The sequence below is a fragment of the Chrysemys picta genome, chromosome 21 (genome assembly GCF_011386835.1).
Source record: "Chrysemys picta bellii isolate R12L10 chromosome 21, ASM1138683v2, whole genome shotgun sequence".
NCBI lineage: Eukaryota > Metazoa > Chordata > Testudines > Emydidae > Chrysemys > Chrysemys picta.
The window spans coordinates 20,564,872-20,587,697 of NC_088811.1; the positions used below are offsets into that span (position 1 = coordinate 20,564,872).

At 48.8% G+C, this 22,826-nt stretch overlaps 1 protein-coding gene across 2 annotated transcripts in view; it reads right to left on the bottom strand.

The window, feature by feature from the left end:
- The window catches only part of SLC2A1 (solute carrier family 2 member 1), a 39,277-nt gene extending 35,870 nt beyond the window's left edge, over positions 1-3,407 (bottom strand). The window contains exon 1 of one of the 2 annotated variants that reach the window (XM_008169803.4): positions 3,206-3,407. In XM_008169803.4, coding sequence (XP_008168025.2) covers positions 3,206-3,223 — 18 coding nt within the window. In that variant the 5' untranslated portion in view covers positions 3,224-3,407. The remainder of the gene's footprint in view (positions 1-3,205) is intronic. The other variant, XM_042844966.2, reaches the window with a different exon arrangement.
- Between the last annotated feature and the right edge of the window lie 19,419 nt (positions 3,408-22,826).

The following is a 22,826-nucleotide window of genomic DNA, read 5'->3' on the forward strand; positions in this document are numbered from 1 at the left end:
AACGAGGGAATCTGGAGACAGGGTTGCACACAAACTTTACAAGCATCTTGACCCAGAGGAAAAACAAACACAAACCACCCAGACTGCCGGAAGGGCATTGCAAAGAGGGGCATTGCTTCTCCTGGGACCTCACTGCGTTGTCACAAGACCGGTTTTTTAAAGGAGAGGGTAGAAGCCTGCTGGACTGAATCCCACGCCCCGGAATCTGGTATCCCCTTTCATTGCACATTGTGGCCTAAAATCTGCTTTAGGGACCCGACCGTCTAGTATGCAACTTGAATTCATTCCTTGCCAGTTGACTCAACTTACCTAATAGGATTGTAAGTGCTAGTCTACACATTTATCTTCACACAAGAGCTGCCAGATTCACTAACATCATTATTTTAAATCAATTTGGTTAAACTGGTTCAACCCCCTTTGTGGACACTCGTAATTCAATTTAACCCAGACTTACACGGATTTAATTTAAATGAGCAAGAAATCAATTTAAGTTAAATCGATGTAAGCCAGATTTATACCAACAAGAGAGGCTACATAGGGGTTCGCATGGATACTCAATATTTAAACATGCACCGTTATAAACTCAGCCTAGTGCAGCTAGCCCGGCCCCAGACATGGCCCACATGTTCGTTCCATGGCCATGGTTTCTCAGCTGTAATCTGGAGTAGCACCACCCAAATCAGTTACACCAGGGCAACGCAACAGGATGAGCCTGTGAAATGGAAGGTCACCAGGGAAGATGCGAGCAACTGGGGGACGATTTACTCAGTCAGGCGATCCGAGACCCATAGGAAGTCAGATCAGAAGAGACCAGGTTCGAGTCTCAGTCCGAATCCCTCTGTTGCTTGAGTTGGGCAGGGATGGGATTTTTCTGGTTTTTGCTTTGGATCCCCCACCCTTTTCTTCATTATAAACCTACTCCTTTTACCTCGAGCACCAGTGTAATCACAGACCAATACTTTTGATAATAAGACCCCAAACAAACTGGCTGCAGATTGAAGAGGGGGAAAGAAAAACAAGAACTAAAGGGTTAATTAATCCGTTTAGTGTTTAAGAGCTCAGCATTGGATGGTACTAGGTATGGGCCAAGCACAGAACAAAGAGATAGTGTCCCTGCCCTGAAGAGTTTACCTACGGGACTCTTCCACCAAGCAAATAAAAACAAGGGGGGGGGGGGGGGGAGAAATCCTTTTAACACAGTCCTGCAAATGTACCAAAGAGAGGGAAAGTCAAGCCTGTGTGGGGATTAGATTATAGGAGATTTGAACCCTGATGCGAGGCCCAACTCAAGGGAAAATTTATTAGAAATACACACATACTATTTTTCCCGTAAGGCCTTACTGTGATTGTATAATTTGTTGGTATCCTTGGCGGAGATCACATTTCACTTTAGAGACCAACAGTTTAACTTTTCTTATCGGAATCAGTTTTAATGTTAAAAGTCCTTTAATTCGGAGTCTTTAAACATGGAGTGAAATCCTAGTTCTAGTGAAAAAAAAAAATCGATGGGATATTTGCCATGGACCTCAATGTCTCTGGAACGGGATCCGGGATTGGATCCCTGCTCTAGTTGAAACACAAGTTCCAGGCAGGAATCACCACCAGGTGAAATTCTCGGCCAGACTAAAAGAACAGGAGTACTTGTGGCACCTTACAGACTAACAAATTTATTAGAGCATAAGCTTTATGACCAGACTAGATGATCAGAATGGTCCGACCCATTAAGTAATGAAACGAAGTAGACCGATCGATCAGGACTGCCAGCCCCACATCTTCAAAAGTACGGAGTCAGGACCCACATGCTTAAAAATCATGAGGTTCCCCCAATAAGAGCTTTGGGGGTTTATTTGCCTTCTAGTTTCTAAACCTTTAGAGGGGACCTGGTCTCATTCCCAGGCTTTTCTCCATAACAAAGAGTGCTCGGAAAACCATGTAAAACGGAAGTGGAAATTCTTATTGAAACCCTCGATTCCAGGAGGTAGGGCTTGAAAAAAACCCGACAAGTATCAAGAAAAAAAATCCCCGGGAGTTGGCAACAGGGCAAACCTGCCAGGTGCCCGAAGCACAGCATCCCCTCGCCCGACTAGCTGGAAACGCGGGGGGAGTTTTCTGGGAACGGCCCCGTCCCGACCCGTCAGGCTACAGCCTTCCCCGCTGTGCCAGTGTGAGCTTTGGGGTCACCAGTGCCCGGTGTCCGCCAGGCCAGGCCCGAGTCTAAGGCGTACACAGAAGGACCGGGGTATTTTAAGCAGCTGGACACAGACCGGCTACAGGGCGCGGACATCCTTCCCACCAAGCACAACGTTTCCACGGACCACCCCCTCCGTCCCTCCCCAAGGCTCCGGAGCGGATCCCCCTCCTAAGCCTGCAACTGGCCCTTGTAACCCACACCTCGGACGTGGCTTGATTCACTTGCGTCTGGGACCCGGCAGGGAATCGCTCCTGGGCCCCCCCCCCAGCCACTGGTCTGTTTAGTTATTTTAAACACACCATCGCCGCTGGAGGCTGAAAATTTTCCACTCCGCACGCTGCTCAGACCGGGATGGGCTGCGCAGTACGTGCAGTACTGCCCCCCCCCCCGTGCCAGCGCCCCTGCCCGGCAAGGAGGGATGGGGGGTCCCAGGAGGGAGCCGAGGGGACACAGACGGGTCCCATCGCTGCCAGCCGGGCACCGGCTAAGGGAGCCAGAAGCAGGTAGCGGCTCCAGCTCACAAGGCTCCAAGGCGGGGGAAGGTCATTTTTATTTCCCGGTTGTAAAACATCCGCCCAGGACTCGGCCCCCGGGAGCCGCGGATGCTCCATTGGGGGGGGGGGGGCGATTCTAGCGTTTTCAGCCCCGCCTCGGCCCAAACGGGGTCCGGCCCGAATGACATTGAGCCCTCTCCCAGCCAGGCCGGGGGGCAAGCAGATGTCCCCGGCAGAGCCGCCCGCTCCCTGGGCGCAGACCAGCCGCCCTGCCCCATACATCCCCGTGCCATGGGGCTCGGCCGCGGCGCGTCCCCCGCCAAAGGGAGACCGCCCAGGGCTGCAGGCGGGAGGATGCGCGGAGCAGAAAGCGCCTGGAAAGCAGAGACCTCCCCCAGCCCGCTCGCGCCTCCCCCAAGTCCCGCTTCCCTCCAAAACGGCCGTGCACACGCACCCCCACCCCCGCCGGAAGGTCCCGGAGCCGGGGAAGCTCCCCCGGCCCCGCCAGCCCCCTAGTCACCTTGCTGCCCGACTCCATGGTGCTGCGTCCGCGCGCTCTCTCCAAAGGAAGCTACGCCGCGCCGAGCCCAGCCGGCCCCGCTACTGCCGGAGCTCCGGCGCCGAGCCGAGCCGCGTCGCGTCGCGTGCGCACAGCGAGTCCCCGGGCGGGCTGCTGCCTCTGCCGCGCGCCGCGCTCGGAACGTGCTGTACAAAACCTGCCCTCGCGGCTCATTGACCCGGCTTAAGTGTGTGTCGCGAGCGCCCTCCTGATTGGCTGGCCCGTGAGGGACACGGGGGTGTGTCGAGGGTGTGTAGTTGGCTGAACGGAGGGGGCGGGGACCGGGGTCCTGAGTGGCTGGCCCGGCTGTCCGTCATAGCACCCGGCCCCACACTCGCTCCGCACGGCAAGGGGCGGGGGGAGCGGATTTTGTTCCCATTTTTAATGCACTGACTGAGCCAATTGCAGGCTCCGCGGGCCCGTCCCGGCTCTCTGCCGGCCCCCAGCCCTGATCCCCCAGGAGCTCGCTGCAGAGGCGGGCCTGGAAACACGAGGGCAGCCCTGCAGTCCCTGAAGCTGTCTCCTTGCCGTGCAGCGTGCTCCTGGCCGGGCCCTTCCCCAGCTGTTCACTCGTCCTAGGGGCGCCCGCTTGGCCTGTCGCTGATAGGCCAGCAGCCTTCGACTGTCCCGGCCGGGCCTGGCCAGAGACAGAGATTTAAAGGTGCTGCGCTCCTCCCATGGACACTCTGTCTCACACACACACGCCACAACCGCCTCATTTATAACAGGGTCCGTCCGGGGAAAAGGAACAGGGCCTGCAATTCATTCCTTGCTCGTACCAAACTCCTCCCTTTGCCATTCACTCAGCCCCTGGCGATGTTGTGCTGGGGGGGGGGGGTAGAATTGCCAACTTGAAACGGTGTTTTCACACTAGGGTTTCTCCTGTTGGGTTTTCATCCCTCGGAGACTTCGCTGTTGTGAATTTTCGGCCGCTCACTGCACCTGCTGAGCTGAAAGATGGAGCTGGCTCCTCTGCTGAAAGGAGATTTTTGCTCCGTCTGCTGGAGGCTCTCACACAGGACACTGACTCTATTCCACACTTCACGCAATGAAAACAAAACCTATTTTCCCCACCCCCTTGCTCCGGGTCCCTTCCCCAGCAGAGGGAAAAGAACGGAGTAAAATCACCCACTGTTGACTAACAATCAATCTTGCCAGGACCGCAGGTTAAATACTAATATAAGAAAGAGAGACAGCAAAGGAGCTCTTGGGCATGTCGTTTTGATTGGCATTTTGAAATCTGCTACAATCGGCCTTGTGCGTGACTAGGATCACTGGGTAAACATGAGAAATGAATTTTAATTTCCTGTGGAAATGTTTTAGCTCTGTAAAAAGTGAATACTAGCAAATTGATAAACGCGAGGACAAAACAAAGTGATGGCATCAACGCGGTTTCTTATAACTGTAAAGCATTAAAAAAAAAAAAAAACAGGAACCCACATCTACTATAGTCGTGACCACGGATAAAGGTGGCAGTGAATTGCCAGATCTCATCAGATCCTGTCTCTGACAGCAGTCAGCACCAGATGAAGGGGCAATAAACGCCATAGTGGGCAATTTCTTCCTAATCCTAACCCCTCTCATACAAACAATCGTTTATCCTTTCTGATTGTTTATCCTTTCTAAACATTGTGTGCGTTTTTAAACCTCGCTAATATAAATCTGGAGACATTCTACTACCCCGTCATCCCTTTCAATGGAGAGAGATCCCCACTGGATTGCTTACCACATGCTGAACCTGTACATCAGGGCAGAGAAGACTAAAATCCAGAATTTCCAGTTCCCAGGAATTTTTTGTCATTTTTGAATTTTGTTTCGGGTGGATTCATGCAGAAAACAGATTTTTCTAAACTTCTCAGAACTGAGGATTCCAAAAATTTCATTTAGGAAACATGGAAACATGTTGTTTCCAAAACACTTTTCATCCCAGCAACTAAGTGATCTTGACATGATTGATGCCAGTGTTTCACTGCTGCCCCTATCTAAATAGCAGTCATGAAACTGACAAGAATCATATCAATTTCACTCCAAGAGATTCCAGGATCTGCGCAGCCCTGCCATGCAGACTGCCTCAGCGCTGTGGACCCCAGAGCTTCCAAATTCCCTGGCCAGCTGGCTCCCCACTCTGCCTGGCTCCCGCATCCTGGGGGAGAAAGACCACATGGTGGAGCTGCCCAGGAGCAGATGACCCTGGGGTCCCCAGCCCTGGGGCTGACTGCATGGTGGCAGTCTGGAGCCACAGATCCTTGAAAGCCCTGAGGTCTTCAGAAGCCCACTAGGTGCCCTGGCTCAGAACCAGGCAGATTTCTATCCACACCCTGCCTGCGGGTTGACTAAATAGTTTTGTAAAATATTTCAGGTTTGACAAATCAGCATTTTCTAATGAAAATTTCTGACCACTTCTATGCAGGACCCTGTTGTTCTCCATGCTAATCAACCAGATCTTTGCCATTGTCTGCAATGGGTGTAGGCTCAGCCCCTGGAGTGCCTTCTAGCTGATCAGGTCACATGAGACGCAGACTCTGAAATATCTGCCTTTTGCATCTGGGCATCTTGAGCCAGATTATTTTAAAATCTTGGGCCAGCAAATCTTTGTGAAACATGAGGAAGAGAGGGAGGGAGAGGAGACCTTTTCACAGTGTATATGTGACAGGATGCATGTACACTGACTCCTCCCTTTTTCAACAATCCATGGACCTTGCCTGTCTCTTGCATGGACATAAAAGGTGTGTGTGGGGGGGTGGAGTATTGATCTGGGGATTACCCTCATGGCACAAAGAGATGACAATCTTTGTTTGTTTCCTTGGGAAACCCTGCATTTCTTACCTTTAAAGGAAGGTGGTAGGAGATAATCATGGAGAAGTGCTGACGGAGGGATAGGGGCTTTGTAAATACAGAGGCAATAATCCCCCTTTGTGCTGAGTAAGGCTGGTCCATCAGTGTTTACAGGGGGATTTAAGGGATATTTGCTAGTCCAATCCTTTGAGTGGGTGGGTAGACAAGCTATTAATAATGATGTAGAATGCATACGTTTCTAACTGCTAGTCCAGGTGTGCAGAGACACCAGCCAGTTTTTTCAGTGTCAGTTGGTATATGTGCAATATGGGAGGGATTCGATATTCCATTTGACAAAACAAAATCTGGCCTTTTCCCTCTCTTTTTGGATTCAGTGCTGGTGAAAGGTGTTAGCCTGGCAGTGCTGGAAACCGGACTCCTCTGTCCACACAACAGGGACAGGAGCACTGCAAGCTTGTCTCACTATGCCACCCCCCACCACCCCTTACTCTGATCTGGAAGGGTCGCTACTGGAGGTGAGAGGAGGTTTCCATGCAGGGCCGGCTTTAGGCCAATTCCACTAATTCCCCCGAATCGGGCCCCGCGCCCAGTGGCAGGGCCGCTGGGGTGGGGGCAAGTGGCCGAGAATCCCTTCCCTGGCTAGAGGCTCCTTTTTAATTTTTACTCACCCGGCAGCGCTCCGGGTCTTCGGCAGCACTTCAGCGGCGGGTCCTTCACTCGCTCTGGGTCTTTGGCAGCCCTTCGGCAGCAGGTCCTTCAGTGCCACCAAAGACCCGGAGCGAGTGAAGGACAAACCGCCGAAGACTACGAGTGCCGCCCGGTGAGTACAAGCCCCACATGTTTTTTTACGTTTTTTTTTTTTTTTTTTTCAGTCATCCCTGCCGGGGCCCCGTCAAAACTGTTTGAATCGGACCCTGCACTTCCTAAAGCCGGCTCTGTTTCCATGATTCACTCATCTTGACCTTTCTGCTGAGATTGGTAACAAGAGGGCCAATTTTGATCGTTTCTATGACACAGACCCTTGAGACGAGCTACCTTTCTAAGGAGCTACACTCAAAGAAGCCAAGTCAGCAAAACACTAGCTAAATACAGCTGGAGCAGTGTGGGCTAATGGCTGGAGTAATGGACTAGGATACAGGAGAGCCAGGTGCTACTCTGGGCTCTGCTACTAGCCTGCTGGGGGACCCAGGCAAGTCATCTCACCTCTCCGTGCCTCGGTTTCCCCATAATGATATCGACCTCCTTTGTATAGCACTTTGAGCTCTACTGATGAAAAGAGTTAGGCATTATTATTATTAAGCTCATGCTCAGAGTTAAACACATGCATATGTGGTTAGATAAACTGGGGCCAGCGTCTGCAATTTATTTCACATATGCAACATAAAAGCTTTCTGATTTCAGCCTCTAAAGTTGAACTATGAACGTGGGTCATTTTTCGATCACTGACCTAGAAGTGGAAGGCTCAGTTTGCCAGTAGCAGTCCTGTGATCCATCCAGTTGCCCTGAGCCTGACCATCTCTAATGATTTACCAGCTAACATTTATATAGTACACTGCTTATAGAGATATACACCGGACAGGACCCAGCAGAGAAGGCGGCTTTGGTCACCAGGTGTATATCCTCTTGCAGGCAGACTGGTTATTCATGCTCCCATGTAGTGACTTAGCGGATGCAAACATATGTAAATAAGAAAGAATGAATCACTAACTCTTATCAGAATGTGCCTGGACTCATCTAGTGAGCAATATGTAAACTCAGAGGGATATATATGGAAATCTGACATTGGCACGTCTTGCCCAAAAGAGGACTGGTCACATGACTGACAGTCAGGCTTCTATAGATCGATCTCTACCAGCATTCCAGGAAGTCGGCTTCATTCTATTTCCATAGACGCAACACCTTGGCATTGCAAAACAAAGTCTCTGGCTGTATATTCCAGACACACCTGACACTTTCCACTTCCCTCTGCCATAACAGTATTCCCACTCACAGTCCTTCCTGCCTGTTAACAAATGTTTTGAAACACAACAAGAGAACAAATATCTTGTGAAAGTTTTTATGACATTATAGTCTTAGTAATGCTGGTGAGCATTCAGACAGCTTTCACCTGGCCAGAGCTCCAGGAAGACATTCACTAAACAATTCTCCCTTGAAAGGTAGACAAGGTAATTTAGTCCTGGTGAAAGCGATCAGATTGACAGGCCTGGTGACTGACACTGTTCATCCACAGAGGATTTGTAGTCCTGAAGTGATTGCCAACAAACTCGAGGTAATGGACACAATTAGCTGCTAGTCTGGACACTGACTTTGATTCACTCGCATTAAAACAGGATCACAAACTCTAGTCTGAACATACCCAGAAAAAAAAAAAGTGGCAGTAAAGCTTCCCCTGCCTGAACCCTGATCTGGACACAACTCCTCTATGAAGATGGGCACTTCCATCTCTGTGGTACAGCCAATCCACCAGGGCTGGAACAAAACCCCACCTACTTATTTATATAGGCCCCTGAATAGCTATTACTAATCTAGACTGAATTAGAACCAGTGACTCTCAGGTGAAAACCCATCACATCCCATTACCAACCCCTCAATTCACACCCCTTCTAATAAATAGTTTGTTTAAAACAAATATGTTTTCTTTTAATGAATGGATCTGACCGCTATTAAGTGCTTGTCCCTTTGGATAAACTTGTTTAAAGCTATAGTCAGATGCTTTAGTTCCATTGGAGCTGATATTTGTACAGTACTGTGTCCAGTTTTGGGCCCCACACTACAAGAAGGATTTGGAAAAAATGGAAAGAGTCCAGTGGAGGGCAACAAAAATGATTAGGGGGCTGGAGCACATGACTTATGAGGAGAGGCTGAGGGAACTGGGATTGTTTAGTCTGCAGAAGAGAAGAATGAGGGGGGATTTGATAGCTGCTTTCAGCTACCTGAAAGGGGGTTCCAAAGAGGATGGATCTAGACTGTTCTCAGTGGTAGCAGATGACAGAACAAGGAGCAATGTTGCAGTGGGGGAGGTTTAGGTTGGATATTAGGAAAACCTTTTTCACTAGAAGCACTGGAATGGGTTACCTAGGGAGGTGGTGGAATCTCCTTCCTTAGAGGTTTTGAAGGTCAGGCTTGACTAAGCCCTGGCTGGGATGATTTAGTTGGGGATTGGTCCTGCTTTGAGCAGGGGGTTGGACTAGATGACCTCCTGAAGTCCCATCCAATCCTGATATTCTGTTATTCTATTCTATGATTCTATGATATAAAGCCCAGCAGAGACTTGTGGTGGCGGTCTTCACAGACCAGATCAGCTTCCAGACTGCTGCACTGGATAGCACAGTATGGGGAGGGGGTGAGCAGCCCTCAATGGTGAAAGAACAGGTTCAGGACTATTTAGAAAAGCTGGCCAAGCACAAGTCCATGGGGCTGGATGCGCTGCATCTGATGGTGCTGAGGAATTCGCTGATGTGATTGCAGAGCCATTGGCCATTATCTTTTAAAACTCGTGGCGACGAGGGGAAGTCCTGGATAATTGGCAAAAGGCTAATGTAGTGCTCATCTTTAAAAAAAAAAGGGAAGAAGGAGGATCCGGGGAACTACAGGCCAGTCAGCCTCACCTCAGTCCCTGGAAAAATCATAGAGCAGGACCTCAAGGAATCCATTTTGAAGCACTTAGAGGAGAGGAAGGTGATCAGGAACAGTCAACATGGATTTACCAAGGACAAGTCATGCCTGACCAACCTGATTGCCTTCTATGATGAGATAACTGGCTCTGTGGATGAGGGGAAAGCAGTGGATATGATATACTTTGACTTGAGCAAAGCTTTTGATATGATCTCCCACAGTATTCTTGCCAGCAAGTTAAAGAAGTATGGATTGGATGAATGGACTATAAGGTGGATAGAAAGTTGGCTAGATTGTCAGGCTCAACAGGTAGTGATCAACAGCTCAATGTCTAGTTGGCAGCCGGTATCAAGTGGAGTGCCCCAAGGGTTGGTCCTGTTTGTTCAACATCTTCATTAATGATCTGGAGGATGGGATGGATTGCACCCTCAGCAAGTTCGCAGATGACACTAAACTGGGAGGAGTGGTAAGATACGCTGGAGGGTAGGACTAGGGTCCAGAGTGACCTAGACAAATTGGAGGATTGAGCCAAAAGAAATCTGATGAGATTCAACAAGGACAAGTGCAGAGTCCTGCACTTAGGATGTAAGAATCCCATGCACTGCCACAGGCTGGGGACTGACTGGTTAAGAGGCAGTTCTGCAGAAAAGGACCTGGGGATTACAGTGGACGAGAAGCTGGATATGAGTCAATAATGTGCCCTTATTGCCAAGAAGGCCAACAGCATATTGGGCTGCATTAGGAGGAGCATTGCCAGCAGAACGAGGAAAGTGATTATTCCCCTCTATTCAGCACTGGTGAGGCCACATCTGGAGTATTACGTCCAGTTTTGGTCCCCCCACTACAGAAAGGATGTGGACAAATTGGAGAGAGGCCAACAGAGGGCAACAAAAATGATCAGGGGGCTGGGGCACATGACTTATGAGGAGAGGCTGAGGGAGCTGGGATTGTTTAGGCTGCAGAAGAGAAGAGTGAGGGTTAGTTCTGTAATGTAAAGCTCACATCCCATATATTTTATATAGTAGGAGTTATCCATTCCATTTCTAGAGTTAAAGTCCTTGCATACACTGCTATGTTGCACCCGCACTGCCTCTGAAAAGTTTGTCAGTTGCATGATTGCCTTTGGCAGGCAGAGAGCTATGTTGGAACTCCTTGTTTCTGTGAAGAGGACAATGAAGAGAGTTAAAAACAGTCTCTAGTGGAATGACTTCTTGTTATTCCCCCGCTTATTGTTTCTAGCAGGCTTCTCCAGAAGAGTAGGAATGGACAATCTCTCCTTTTAAAGAGCAAGTACTAAAACAAAAATCATGAAAGAGCTTATCTGGTGCATTTCACCCCTGCTCCCCAATAATTCACCAGTGTGTAACTGAAGATGTTCCCCTGAATGAGGCGAAAAAGGGATTAATTAACAGGTACTTATCGCTGATGTCGGCCATTTCCTTCCCATCAGTTCAAATCCACATCCCTCCAGCTATGGTATCCACCCCCCACAAAGGCTCTGAATCAGCCAGCAAACCTCTCCATGCCTCATGGAAGAAGACATAAGCTCATGTTATAAGCACTAAGGGCTTGTCTAGGCTTAAAGTGCCAACATTAAGCCCTGCTGTAGTGCAGACACGCCGACGCCAGGGCGAGGGGTTCTCCTGTCGCATAGGAGGAGGTCGTACAGTGGTTAGGTTGCCAGACGCTGCCTACACCAGGGGTTACATCTCAGAGGGTGTGGATTTTTCATAACCCTCAGAGACACAGCTATACTGATGTAAATTCCTAGTGTAGCGCAGGCCTACGCAGGCTCCTAGGGCAGGAGAGAGGGTCCCGAGCAGTGGTCAATCATGTAACCGGGGTGTGACATAGATACAGTGATCTCACCCACAAAGAAGGCCTCTTCACCTTCATAATGAAAATGCATCAGTTCCCAGCAGAGAAAGCCTGCAGCTGGAGCAGCACAAGCCAAATTCTCTCTGACTTGCACAGTGTCTGTCTGGAATAATTCCCCTGAAGTCAGTGGGGTTACCTTCTATTTGCACTGCTGAGACTGACAGCGGGATCTGGCCTCATCGCTGCAAGGACAGGAGAAGGGATAGAACACCATGTGTGTGTAGGAGGGGACTCTCTTGTCTGTGCAGCCCACTCGCTAAATCTGCGCTTATCAGATGTGGCCACTAGGTAACTCTGCCACACATCAGGAGACAGGACTAGAACTCTTATCTTTCAGTTCCACAAACAGTCCTCTGTCCCCTGAGCTAAAGGAGATCTCCCTTAGCAGCACTAGCAGCGCTTGTAACCTCTCTTCCACCATTAACTCACCAATACACAGAAAGCCAGTGCATTACACGTACACCCCAGCAGGTGCCCCTTAACCCTCCCTGCTCCTGCTCCCTTTCTCGGTCTCTCTCTCACCCGAGTTAACAGAGCCCCTTCAATCTCACTAGCCCATCTGGGTGCCACCCAACGGCACCTGCAGCTGTACGCACATTACACACCGTACACACCATTGGCAGCGGCGAGGTCCCACTGCCCATTCACATGTGGCCCCACTGGTCCTCCATCATGATGGTGTGGGGGGGAAAGCTGAACCAAAAAAAGCCACACTTATAACAGAAAAAGCATGTCCACACAGGTATGACTAGACCTGTATAGTTATATCCGTGGCCACATCCTAATGGAACAGCTATCGCACCGTGACTCTGCCACCATAAACCAATAGTGTAGACACAGCCTGCACCGACAGAAGGGGTTTTCCCATCAGTTTAGGAACACTGCTTCCCTGAGTGACAGCAGCTAGGTCAATGGAAGCATTCTTCTATCACCACAGCTGTGTTTACACTGGGGGGTAGATGGCCGTAGCCATGGTGACCTACATTTTAAATGTTGACCAGGCCTATCTAGCCAGTAACATTTTCCCCTGTAGCCAAGGCCTTTGTTGCTCCTGCTAAATGTGTAAAACACCTGAGGATCTGCCCGTGTCCAAAGCGTTACACTCAGCGGCGGCTCCAGGCACCAGTGCACCAAGCGCGTGCCTGGGGCAGCAAACCGCGGGGGCGCCCTGCCGGTCGCTGTGAGGGCAGCAGTCAGGCAGCCTTCGGTGGCATGCCTGCGAGAGGTCCGCCGGCCACGCGGATTCAGCGGCAATTCGGCAGCAGGTACGCCGAAGCCGCGGGACCGGTGGACCTCCCGCAGGCATACCGCCGAAGGCAGCCTGCCTGCCGTGCTTGGGGCAGCAAAAAAGCTAGAGCCACCCCTGGTTACACTGTCCTGGGGAGAAGGCCTAAACTTTAGGTGACTAGTGATTTGGGTGCCTCCATCCTTTGGGGCCCAACCCAGAGACACTTTAAGGAGCCTGATTTTCAAACAGTGCTTGGCACTCACCCTCTGCAAACCAGGCCCCTTTATGGAGCCTCACCCTGGGCAGCCAAAAATCGCTCATCACTTGGGAAATGTTAGGCCTGAGATAGCCACTGCAATTGGTTAGCTCAGTGTGAATCATACCCTTTTTGCCAAAGGCAAAGCCCAGATTGAGCTAATGTTATTTTAAAAGTCACATTGTTTCTGTGTAGACATGGTTTAGAATGGACATCTCATAGGGCCTTAGGCTTCAGAGCTGTTAACCTTCAGGCCTGGTCTACACCTAAACCATAGGCCGATCTAGCTATGTCACTTAGGGGTATGAAAAATTCACCCTCCTGAGAGACGTAGTTAAGCCAACCTAGACCCCCAGGCAGACACCACTATGTCAACAGGATAATTCTTCTTTCAACCTAGCTATTGCCTCTTGGAGGGGTGGATTAACTACAGTGATGGGAAAAACTCTTCTGTGGCTAGAGCAAGTGTCTACACTCTGATGCTAAGTGGCTCAGCTGCAGCACCATAGTGGTGCTGCTCTAGCATCTGTAGGGTAGACAAGCCCCCAGTAAATATGCACTGGCTTAAAAGGGAAGGGAAGGGAAATCAGCTCTGCCCAGTCTGGCTTGTAAAGCAAACAAAACAGACTCAGGGCACCTATGACACACTCAGACCTTCCCGTTTGCTTCCTGGAGTGCAGATGTCAGTGAGGCTGGAATATATGTGAACAATCCTGAATAGACTCAGTGAGGTAGGGGTGTGTGTAGGGGAGGGAAGTATGGGGATTGGTTTCACAGCACCTTTGCTGCTACTGTTGTGTAGTGGGACAGCTTTTTGGCAGGTGGGGCAAATGGTATGTTCATTAGATTCTGGCCTCTTCTCCACAAGTGAGAGGTTTCCTGGGTTTGAGGGTCCATTGGTTGCATGCCTGGGAAGTGCTGAGTTCTGGACAGTGGACTCTGGGGTAAGGATCAGTTTGGAAAATCCCTGTTTGATCATTAGATGCACCTGATCCTAACAGTGCATCGGGGTCTGGAGCAGAGCCAAAGAGTCCCTGGCTTGCGAGGACAGAGTGAGCAGGCATCTGAGTACCATGCCAGGTCAGTCTAATTGTTACTGGCTTTACTGATGTATTTAATTGATTTGATTTAAAAGCACTTGTTAGTGTGTAAGGACAAGTGCATTACAAATTAAACCAAACAGATTAGGTTAAAAAATACAAATATAAGAATGTTTGTACTGGGTCAGACCAATCAGAATATCAGGGTTGGAAGGGACCTCAGGAGGTATCTAGTCCAACCCCCTGCTTAAAGCAGAACCAATCCCCAATTTTTGCCCCAATCCCTAAATGGCCCTCTCACGGATTGAACTCACAACCCTGGGTTTAACAGGCCAATGCGCAAACCAGTGAGCTTTCCCTCCCATCTAGCCCAGTATCCTGCCATCTGATAGCGGCTGATGCCAGATGCTCCAGAGGGCGTGAACAGAACAGGGCAATTATCGAGTGATCCATCCCCTGTCATCCAGTCCCAGTTTCTGGCACTCAGAGGTTTAGGTTTTGCAACAGTGTAACGCTGTTGCAAAAAAAGCAAACATCATTCTGGGATGTATTAGCAGGAGTGTTGTAAGCGAAACATGAGAAGTAATCCTTCCGCTCTACTCTGTGCTGATTAGGCCTCAACTGGAGTATTGTGTCCAGTTCTGGGCCCCACATTTCAGGAAAGATGTGGACAAATTGGAGAAAGTCCAGAGAAGAGCAACAAAAATGATTAAAGGTCTAGAAAACATGACCTATGAGGGAAGATTGAAAAAATTGGGTTTGTTTAGTCTGCAGAAGAGACGACTGAAAGGAGACATGAGAACAGTTTTCAAGTACATAAAAGCTTGTTACAATGAGGAGGGAGAAAAATTGTTCTCCTTAATGTCTGAGGATAGGACAAGAAGCAATGGGCTTAAATTGCAGCAAGGGCGGTTTAGGTTGAACATTAGGAAAAGCTTCCTAACTGTCGGGGTGGTTAAGCACTGGAATAAATTGTGGACTCTCCATCATTGGGGATTTTTAAGAGCAGGTTATACAAACACCTGTCAGGGATGGTCTAGATAATAATTAATCCTGCCTTGAGCACAGGGGACTGGACTAGATGACCTCTCAAAGTCCCCTCCAGTCCTATGATTCTATGACACCCAGAGCACAACATTGCATCCCTGACTGTCTTGGCTAAGAGCCATTGATGGATTTATACTCCATGAACTTCTCAAATTCTTTGTGAACTCAGCTATACTTTTGGCCTTCACAACATTCCTTGGCAACAAGTTCCACAGGTTGACTGTGTGTTGTGGAAAGAAGTACTTCCTTATGTTAGTTTAAAATCTGCAGCCTATTAATTTCGTTGAGTGATCCCTAGTTCTTGTGTTATATGAAGGGGTAAACAACACTTCCTTATTCACTTTCTCCACATCATTCATAATTTTATAGACCTCTATCATATTCCCCCCTTAGCTGTCTCTCTTCCAAGCTGAACAGTCTCTATCTTTTTAATCTCTCCTCACAGGGAAGTTATGCCATATCCCTAAACATTTTTGTTGCCCTTCTCTGTACTTTTTACAATTCTAATATATATTTTTTGAGATGGGGTGATCAGATCTGCAAGCAGTATTCAAGATGTGGGTATATTTATATGTCATATATAGGCAATATGATATTTTCTGTTTTACAATCTATCCCTTTCCTAATGGTTCTAACATTCTGTTTGCTTTTTTCACTGCCGCTGCACATTGAGTGGATGTTTTTAGAGAACTATCCACAATGACTCCAAGATCTCTTTCTTGAGTGGTAACAGCTAATTTGGACCCCATCATTTTGTATGTATAGTTGGGATTATGTTTTCCAATGTGCATTACTTTGCATTTATCAACATTGAATTTCATCTGCCATTTTGTTGATCAGTCACCCAGTTTTGTGAGATTCCTTTGTAACTCTTTGCAGTCAGCTTTGGACTTTTTACCCTTTTCCCAGTCGTTTATGAATATGTTGACCAGCACTGGTCCCAGTACAGACCCCTGGAGGACATCACTATTTACCTCTCTCCACTGTGAAAACTGACCATTTATACCCCTTGTTTCCTATCTTTTAACCAGTTACTGATCCAGGAGAGGACCTTCCTTCCTATTCCCCTTTACAAAAGCCATGCTGACTCTTCCCCAACAAATCATGTTCATCTATGTGTCTGATAATTCTGTTCTTCACTATAGTTTCAACCAATTTGTCTGGTACTGAAGTTAGGCTTTTTGGCCTGTAATTGCCAGATTGCCTTTGGAGACGTTTAAAAAAATCAGTGTCACATTAGCTATCCTCCAGTCATCTGGTACAGAGGCTGATTTAAGCGATAGGTTATGTACCACAATTTCATATCTGAGTTCCTTCAGAACTCTTGGGTGAATACCATCTGGTCCTGGTGACTTATTATTGTTTACTTTATCAATTTGTTCCAAAACCTTCTCTACTGACACCTCAATCTGGGGCAGTTCCTCAGATTTGTCACCTAAAAAGAATGGCTCAGGTGTGGGAATCTCCCTCACTTCCTCTGCAGTGAAGACCAATGCAAAGAATTCATTTAGCTTCTCTGCAACAGGCTGGTCTTCCTTGAGTGCTCCTTCAGCACCTCCATCATCCAGTGAGTGGCCCACGGACTGTTTGGCAGGCTTCCTCCTTCTGATGTTCTTAAAATTTTTTTACATGCTACAAAAGCAGTGGAATTAAATTGTCCCATACAACCCACCTTCTCCAAAAAGCCCTGGGGAATCGAACAGCTCCTGCAGTGTGTCCTGAAGGTCAGAGAACTTGGGCTCAGATAGACAGAGGGCACATCTGTTCCAGAGCTGGAAAGTGAAATCCCCAGCTCGAGGACACATACCTGCATAGCATAGCTCTCATTGAGTCACTGTGCTACAAACAGAAATTTAGCAGCAGTGGTGTGAGTGGTGGAGGGGTAACCACCCTGAGTATAAGAACATAAGAATGGCCATACTGGGTCAGACCAATGGGCCATCTAGCCCAGCATCCTGTCTTCCAACAGTGGCCGATGGCAGGTGCTTCAGAGGGAATGAAAGAACAGAGCAATTTATCAAGTGACCTGTCCCCTGTCATCCAGTCTCAGCTTCTGATGTTGGTATGTACCCGTCTGAGATCAGGTATGTAGTGGAATGGCTAACCCCTCACACCATTGGGTCAGAGCTAGTTGTCTCCTGGAGCTGGAAATTACACCTTCCAGTTCCACTGTAGTCACACCCTAAGGGCATGTCTACACTACGAAATTAGGTCGAATTTATAGAAGTCGATTTTTAGGAAGCGATTTTATAGTCAATTATGTGTGTCCCCACTAAGCGCATTAAGTTGGCGGAGTGCGTCCACAGTACCGAGGCTAGCGTCGACTTTTGGAGCGTTGCACTGTGGGTAGCTATCCCACAGTTCCCGCAGTCTGGGGGAATTCTGGGTTGAGCTCCCAATGCCTGATGGGGCAAAAACATTGTCGCGGGTGATTTTGGGTACATGTCATCAGTCACCCTTCCCTCCATGAAAGCAATGGCAGACAATCATTTCGCGCCTTTTTTCCGTGCAGACGCCATACTGCTTTCAGCAGACGGTGCAGTAGGATTGTTAACCATTGTCATACAACCACCGCTTCCACTGCAACTCTGCTCTCCTGCTCTCCTGGTGCCATGAATTCACCTCGCAGGTCCTCTCGTCATTCTTTATAAATATCTATTCTCGTGGCATTCCGTCGTCATCCACCGCTTCCGCTGCAACTCTGCTCTCCTGCTCGTGTCTCGATAGCGAATTTCTCCATATTGTCTGTCATGGGCTCCCAGGAACGTGTGTTCTTCCTCAGGAAATGTGCGCGGTGCTAATCATCGTCCTCCACTGCTTCTGCTGCAACTCTGCTCTCCTGCAGACGCCATACCACGGCAAGCATGGAGCCCGTTCAGGTCACCTCTGCTGTTGTGAGCATTGTAAACACCTCACGCATTATCCTGCAGTATGTGCAGAACCAGAACGTGCAAAAGCAGGCAAGGAGGCGACGACAGCGCGATCACGATAGTGATGAGGACATGGACACAGACTTCTCTCCAAGCACGGGCCTTGGCAATTTGGACACCATGGTGGTAATGGGGCAGATTCATGCTGTGGAACGCCGATTCTGGGCCTGGGAAACAAGCACAGACTGGTGGGACCACATAGTGTTGCAGGCCTGGGATGATTCCTAGTGCCTGCGAAACTTTCGCATGCATAAGGGCACTTTCATGGAACTTTGTGACTTGCTTTCCCATGCCCTGAAGCACAAGAATACCAAGATGAGAGCAGCCCTCACAGTTCACAAGCGAGTGGCGATAGCCCTCTGGAAGCTTGCAACGCCAGACAGCTACCAGTCAGTCGGTAATCAATTTGGAGTGGGCAAATCTACTGGGGGGGCTACTGTGATCCAAGTAGCCAATGCAATCACTGAGCTGCTGCTATCAACGGTAGTGACTGTGGGAAATGTGCAGGTCATAGTGGATGGCTTTGCTGCAATAGGATTCCCTAACTGTGGTGGGGCGATAGACGGAACGCATATCCCTATCTTGGGACCGGACCACTTGGCAGCCAGTACATAAACCGTAAGGGGTACTTTTCAGTGGAGCTGCAAGCACTGGTGGATCACAAGGGACGTTTCACCGACATCAATGTGGGATGGCCGGGAAGGTAGATGACGCTCACATCTTCAGGAACTCTGGTCTGTTTGACCAGCTGCAGGAAGGGACTTACTTCCCAGACCAGAAAATAACTGTTGGGGACATTGAAATGCCTATAGTTATCCTTGAGGACCCAGCCTACCCCTTAATGGCATGGCTCATGAAGCCATACACAGGCACCCTGGACAGTAGTAAGGAGCTGTTCAACTATAGGCTGAGCAAGTGCAGAATGGTGGTAGAATGTGCATTTGGATATTTGAAAGCGCACTGGCGCAGTTTACTGACTCGGTTAGATCTCAGCATAACCAATATTCCAATTGTAATTGTTGCTTGTTGTGTGCTCCACAATAGCTGTGAGAGTAAGGGGGAGATGTTTATGGCAAGGTGGGAGGTTGAGGCAACTTGCCTGGTGGCCAATTTCACACAGCCAGACAACAGGGCAATTAGAAGAGCGCAGCAGGGCACGCTGCGCATCAGAGAAGCTTTGAAAGCCAGTTTCATGACTGGCCAGGCTATGGTGTGACAGTTCTGTTTGTTTCTCCTTGATGAAAACCTGCCCCCTTTGTTCACTCTACTTCCCTGTAAGCCAACTGCCCTTCACCACTTGCAGAGGCAATAAAGTCATTATTGTTTCAAAATCATGCATTCTTTATTAATTCATCACACAAATAGGGGGATAATTGCCAAGGTAGCCCGGGAGGGGTGGGGGAGGAGGGAAGCACCGGGTGGGGTTGTGGATGGGGGAGGAGGGAAGGACAAGGCCACACTGCACTTGAAACATATTGAATGCCAGCCTTCTGTTGCTTGGGCAGTCCTCTGGGGTGGAATGGTTGGGTGCCTGGAGCTCCCCCCCCCCCCGCATTCTTGAGCGTCTGGGTGAGGAGGCTATGGAACTTGTAGAGGAGGGTGGGCGGTTACACAGGGGCAGCAGCGGCAGTCTGTGCTCCTGCTGCCTTTCCTGCAGCTCCACCAGACGCCGGAGCATATCAGTTTGATCCTGCAGTAGCCTCAGCATTGCATCCGGCCTCCGCTCATCGTGGTGCCGCCATCTCTCATCTTGCTCCCACCACCTCTCTTCTTGCTCCCGCCACCTCTAATCTCATTCGTCCCTCCTGTCCTCGCTTTCATTTTCTGCTTTCCTGGACTCTGACATTATTTGCCTCCACGCATTCTGCTGAGCTCTTTCAGTGCAGGAGGACTGCATGAGCTCAGAGAACATTTAATCACGAATGTGGTTTTTTTTGCCTTCTTATCTGTGCTAGCCTCTGGGATGGAGAAGATAGGGGTAGCGTTGAAACATTTGCAGCTGCGGGGGGGAAAAGAGGGAAAGTAGTATTTAAAAAGACTCATTTTACAGAACAAATTAGAGGATTGGGCCAAAAGAAATCCAATGAGGTTCAACAAAGACAAGTGCAGAATCCTGCACTTAGGAGAGAAGAATCCCATGCGCTGCTACAGACTAGGGACCGAATGGCTAGGCAGCAGTTCTGCAGAAAAGGACCTGGTGGTTACAGTGGATGAGAAGCTGGATATGAGTCAACAGTGTGCCCTTGTTGCCAAGAAGGCTAACGACATTTTGGGATGTATAAGCAGGGGCATTGCCAGCAGATCGAGGGACGTGATCATTCCCCTCTATTCAACATTGGTGAGGCCTCATCTGGAGTATTGTGTCCAGTTTTGGGCCCCACACTACAAGAAGGATGAGGAAAAATTGGAAAGAGTCCAGCGGAGGGCAACAAAAATGATTAGAGGGCTGGAGCACATGACTTATGAGGAGAGGCTGAGGAAACTGGGATTGTTTAGTCTGCACAAGAGAAGAATGAGGGGGGATTTGATAGCTGCTTTCAACTACCTGAAAGGGGGTTCCAAAGAGGATGGGTCTAGACTGTTCTCAGTGGTAGCAGATGACAGAACAAGGAGTAATGGTCTCAAGTTGCAGTGGGGGAGGTTTAGGTTGGATATTAGGAAAACCTTTTTCACTAGGAGGGTGGTGAAGCGCTGGAATGGGTTACCTAGGGAGGTGGTGGAATCTCCTTCCTTATTGGTTTTTAAGGTCAGGCTTGACAAAGCCCTGGCTGGGATGATTTAGTTGGGAATTGGTCCTGCTTTGAGCAGGGAGTTGGATTAGATGACCTCCTGAGGTCCCTTCCAACCCTGATATTCTATGATTCTATGAAAGAGGAATGAAGCGAGGGCCCTTACAACCTGCAGGGAGCGCTCTTCTCCCCTGGGGTTGTGCAGAGGCTGGATCCTAGGGGAACCCAGGCCCAACTGAGGCACTCAGCAAAACAAACAGGGGGAGTGAAATTAACATGAGCTGAAAACAACCACCACCAAACCCTGATTGGACTGAGGCAGGCCTCTGAGCTACATTGAATTCCTCCCTTTCCCCGCGTTCTCTATGCGGAAGAGAGACTGCCAGTTAGTCTAGAGGGAAAGGGCTGAATTCAAGGGGGGTAAAACCCCTTCTCATTCCCCATGGGCAGGAGCGGCGCCAGGGTTTTTGCTGCCCTAGGCAGCAGCTCCTCCTTTGAGCATTTGGCGGCCGAAGACCCGGAGCAGAAGGACCCCCTGACGCCAAATTTCCGCCGAGGGCAGAAAATTTCCGTCCCCCAAATCCTGCCACCCTAGGTGACCGCCTAAGGTCGCCTAGTGGAAGCGCCGGCCCTGTCCATGGGGCAACAGCTGGAGGCTTCTCACTGAGGCTGTGTTGGATCTAGACAGCTGGGTTCACCTTCTAGTGACTGTCCAATCTGTGCCAACATGTCGAATGTTGGGGTAGGGGGAAAGAGGGCACCCCTCCCCCGAGAAGGATAGACAGCAGTGCCCCCTCCCTCAGAAGCAGCGGCCGGGGAATGGCCACACTGCGGACTGCAAAGGACCTAGCTCTGCACAGTCCAGGGCACAGAAGGGAGGCCCAACTGCAATGTATACCCCAAATTAAGAAACACAGTAAAAGAACTAAAAAAGAGCCACTGTGACTTAATAACCATGTGAAAGAAGCAGTGAGAGATAAAAAGGCATCTTTTAAAAAGTTAAAGTCAAATCCTAGTGCGGTAAATAGAAAGGAGCATAAACACTGCCAAATTAAGTGTAAAAATGTAATAAGAAAAGCCAAAGAGGCGTTTGGAAGATCAGCTAGCCAAAAACTCCAAAGGTAATAACAAAATGTTATTTAAGTACATCAGAAGCAGGAAGACTGCTAAACAACCAGTGGGGCTCCTGGACGATCGAGATACAAAAGGAGCGCTTAAAGATGATAAAGTCATTGCGGAGAAACGAAATGGATTCTTTGCTTCAGTCTTCATGGCTGAGGATGTTAGGGAGATTCCCAAACCTGACCTGGCCTTTGTATGTGACAAATCTGAGGAATTGTCACAGATTGAAGTGTCACTAGAGGAGGTTTTGGAATTAATTGATAAACTTAACAGTAACAAGTCACCGAGACCAGATGGCTTTCACCCAAGAGTTCTGAAAGAACTCAAATGTGAAATTGCGGAACTATTAACTATGGTTTGTAACCTGTCCTTTAAATCGGCTTCTGTACCCAATGATGGAAGATAGCTAATGTAATGCCAATATTTAAAAAGGGCTCTAGAGGTGATTCTGGTAATTACAGACCGGTAAGTCTAACATCAGTACTGGGCAAATTAGTTGAAACAATAGTAAAGAATAAAATTGTCAGACATATAGAAGAACATAACTTGTTGGGCAAAAGTCAACATGGTTTCTGTAAAGGGAAATCATGTCTTACTAATCTATTAGAGTTCTTTGAAGGGATCAACAAACATGTGGACAAGGGGGATCCAGTGGACATAGTGTACTTACATTTCCAGAAAGCCTTTGACAAGGTCCCTCACCAAAGGCTCTTACGTAAATTAAGTTGTCATGGGATAAGAGGGAAGATCCTTTCATGGACTGAGAACTGGTTAAAAGACAGGGAACAAAGGGTAGGAATAAATGGTAAATTCTCAGAATGGAGAGGGGTAACTAGTGGTGTTCCCCAAGGGTCCTAGGACCAATCTTACTCAACTTATTCATAAATGATCTGGAAAAAGGGGTAAACAGTGAGGAGGCAAAGTTTGTAGATGATACTAAA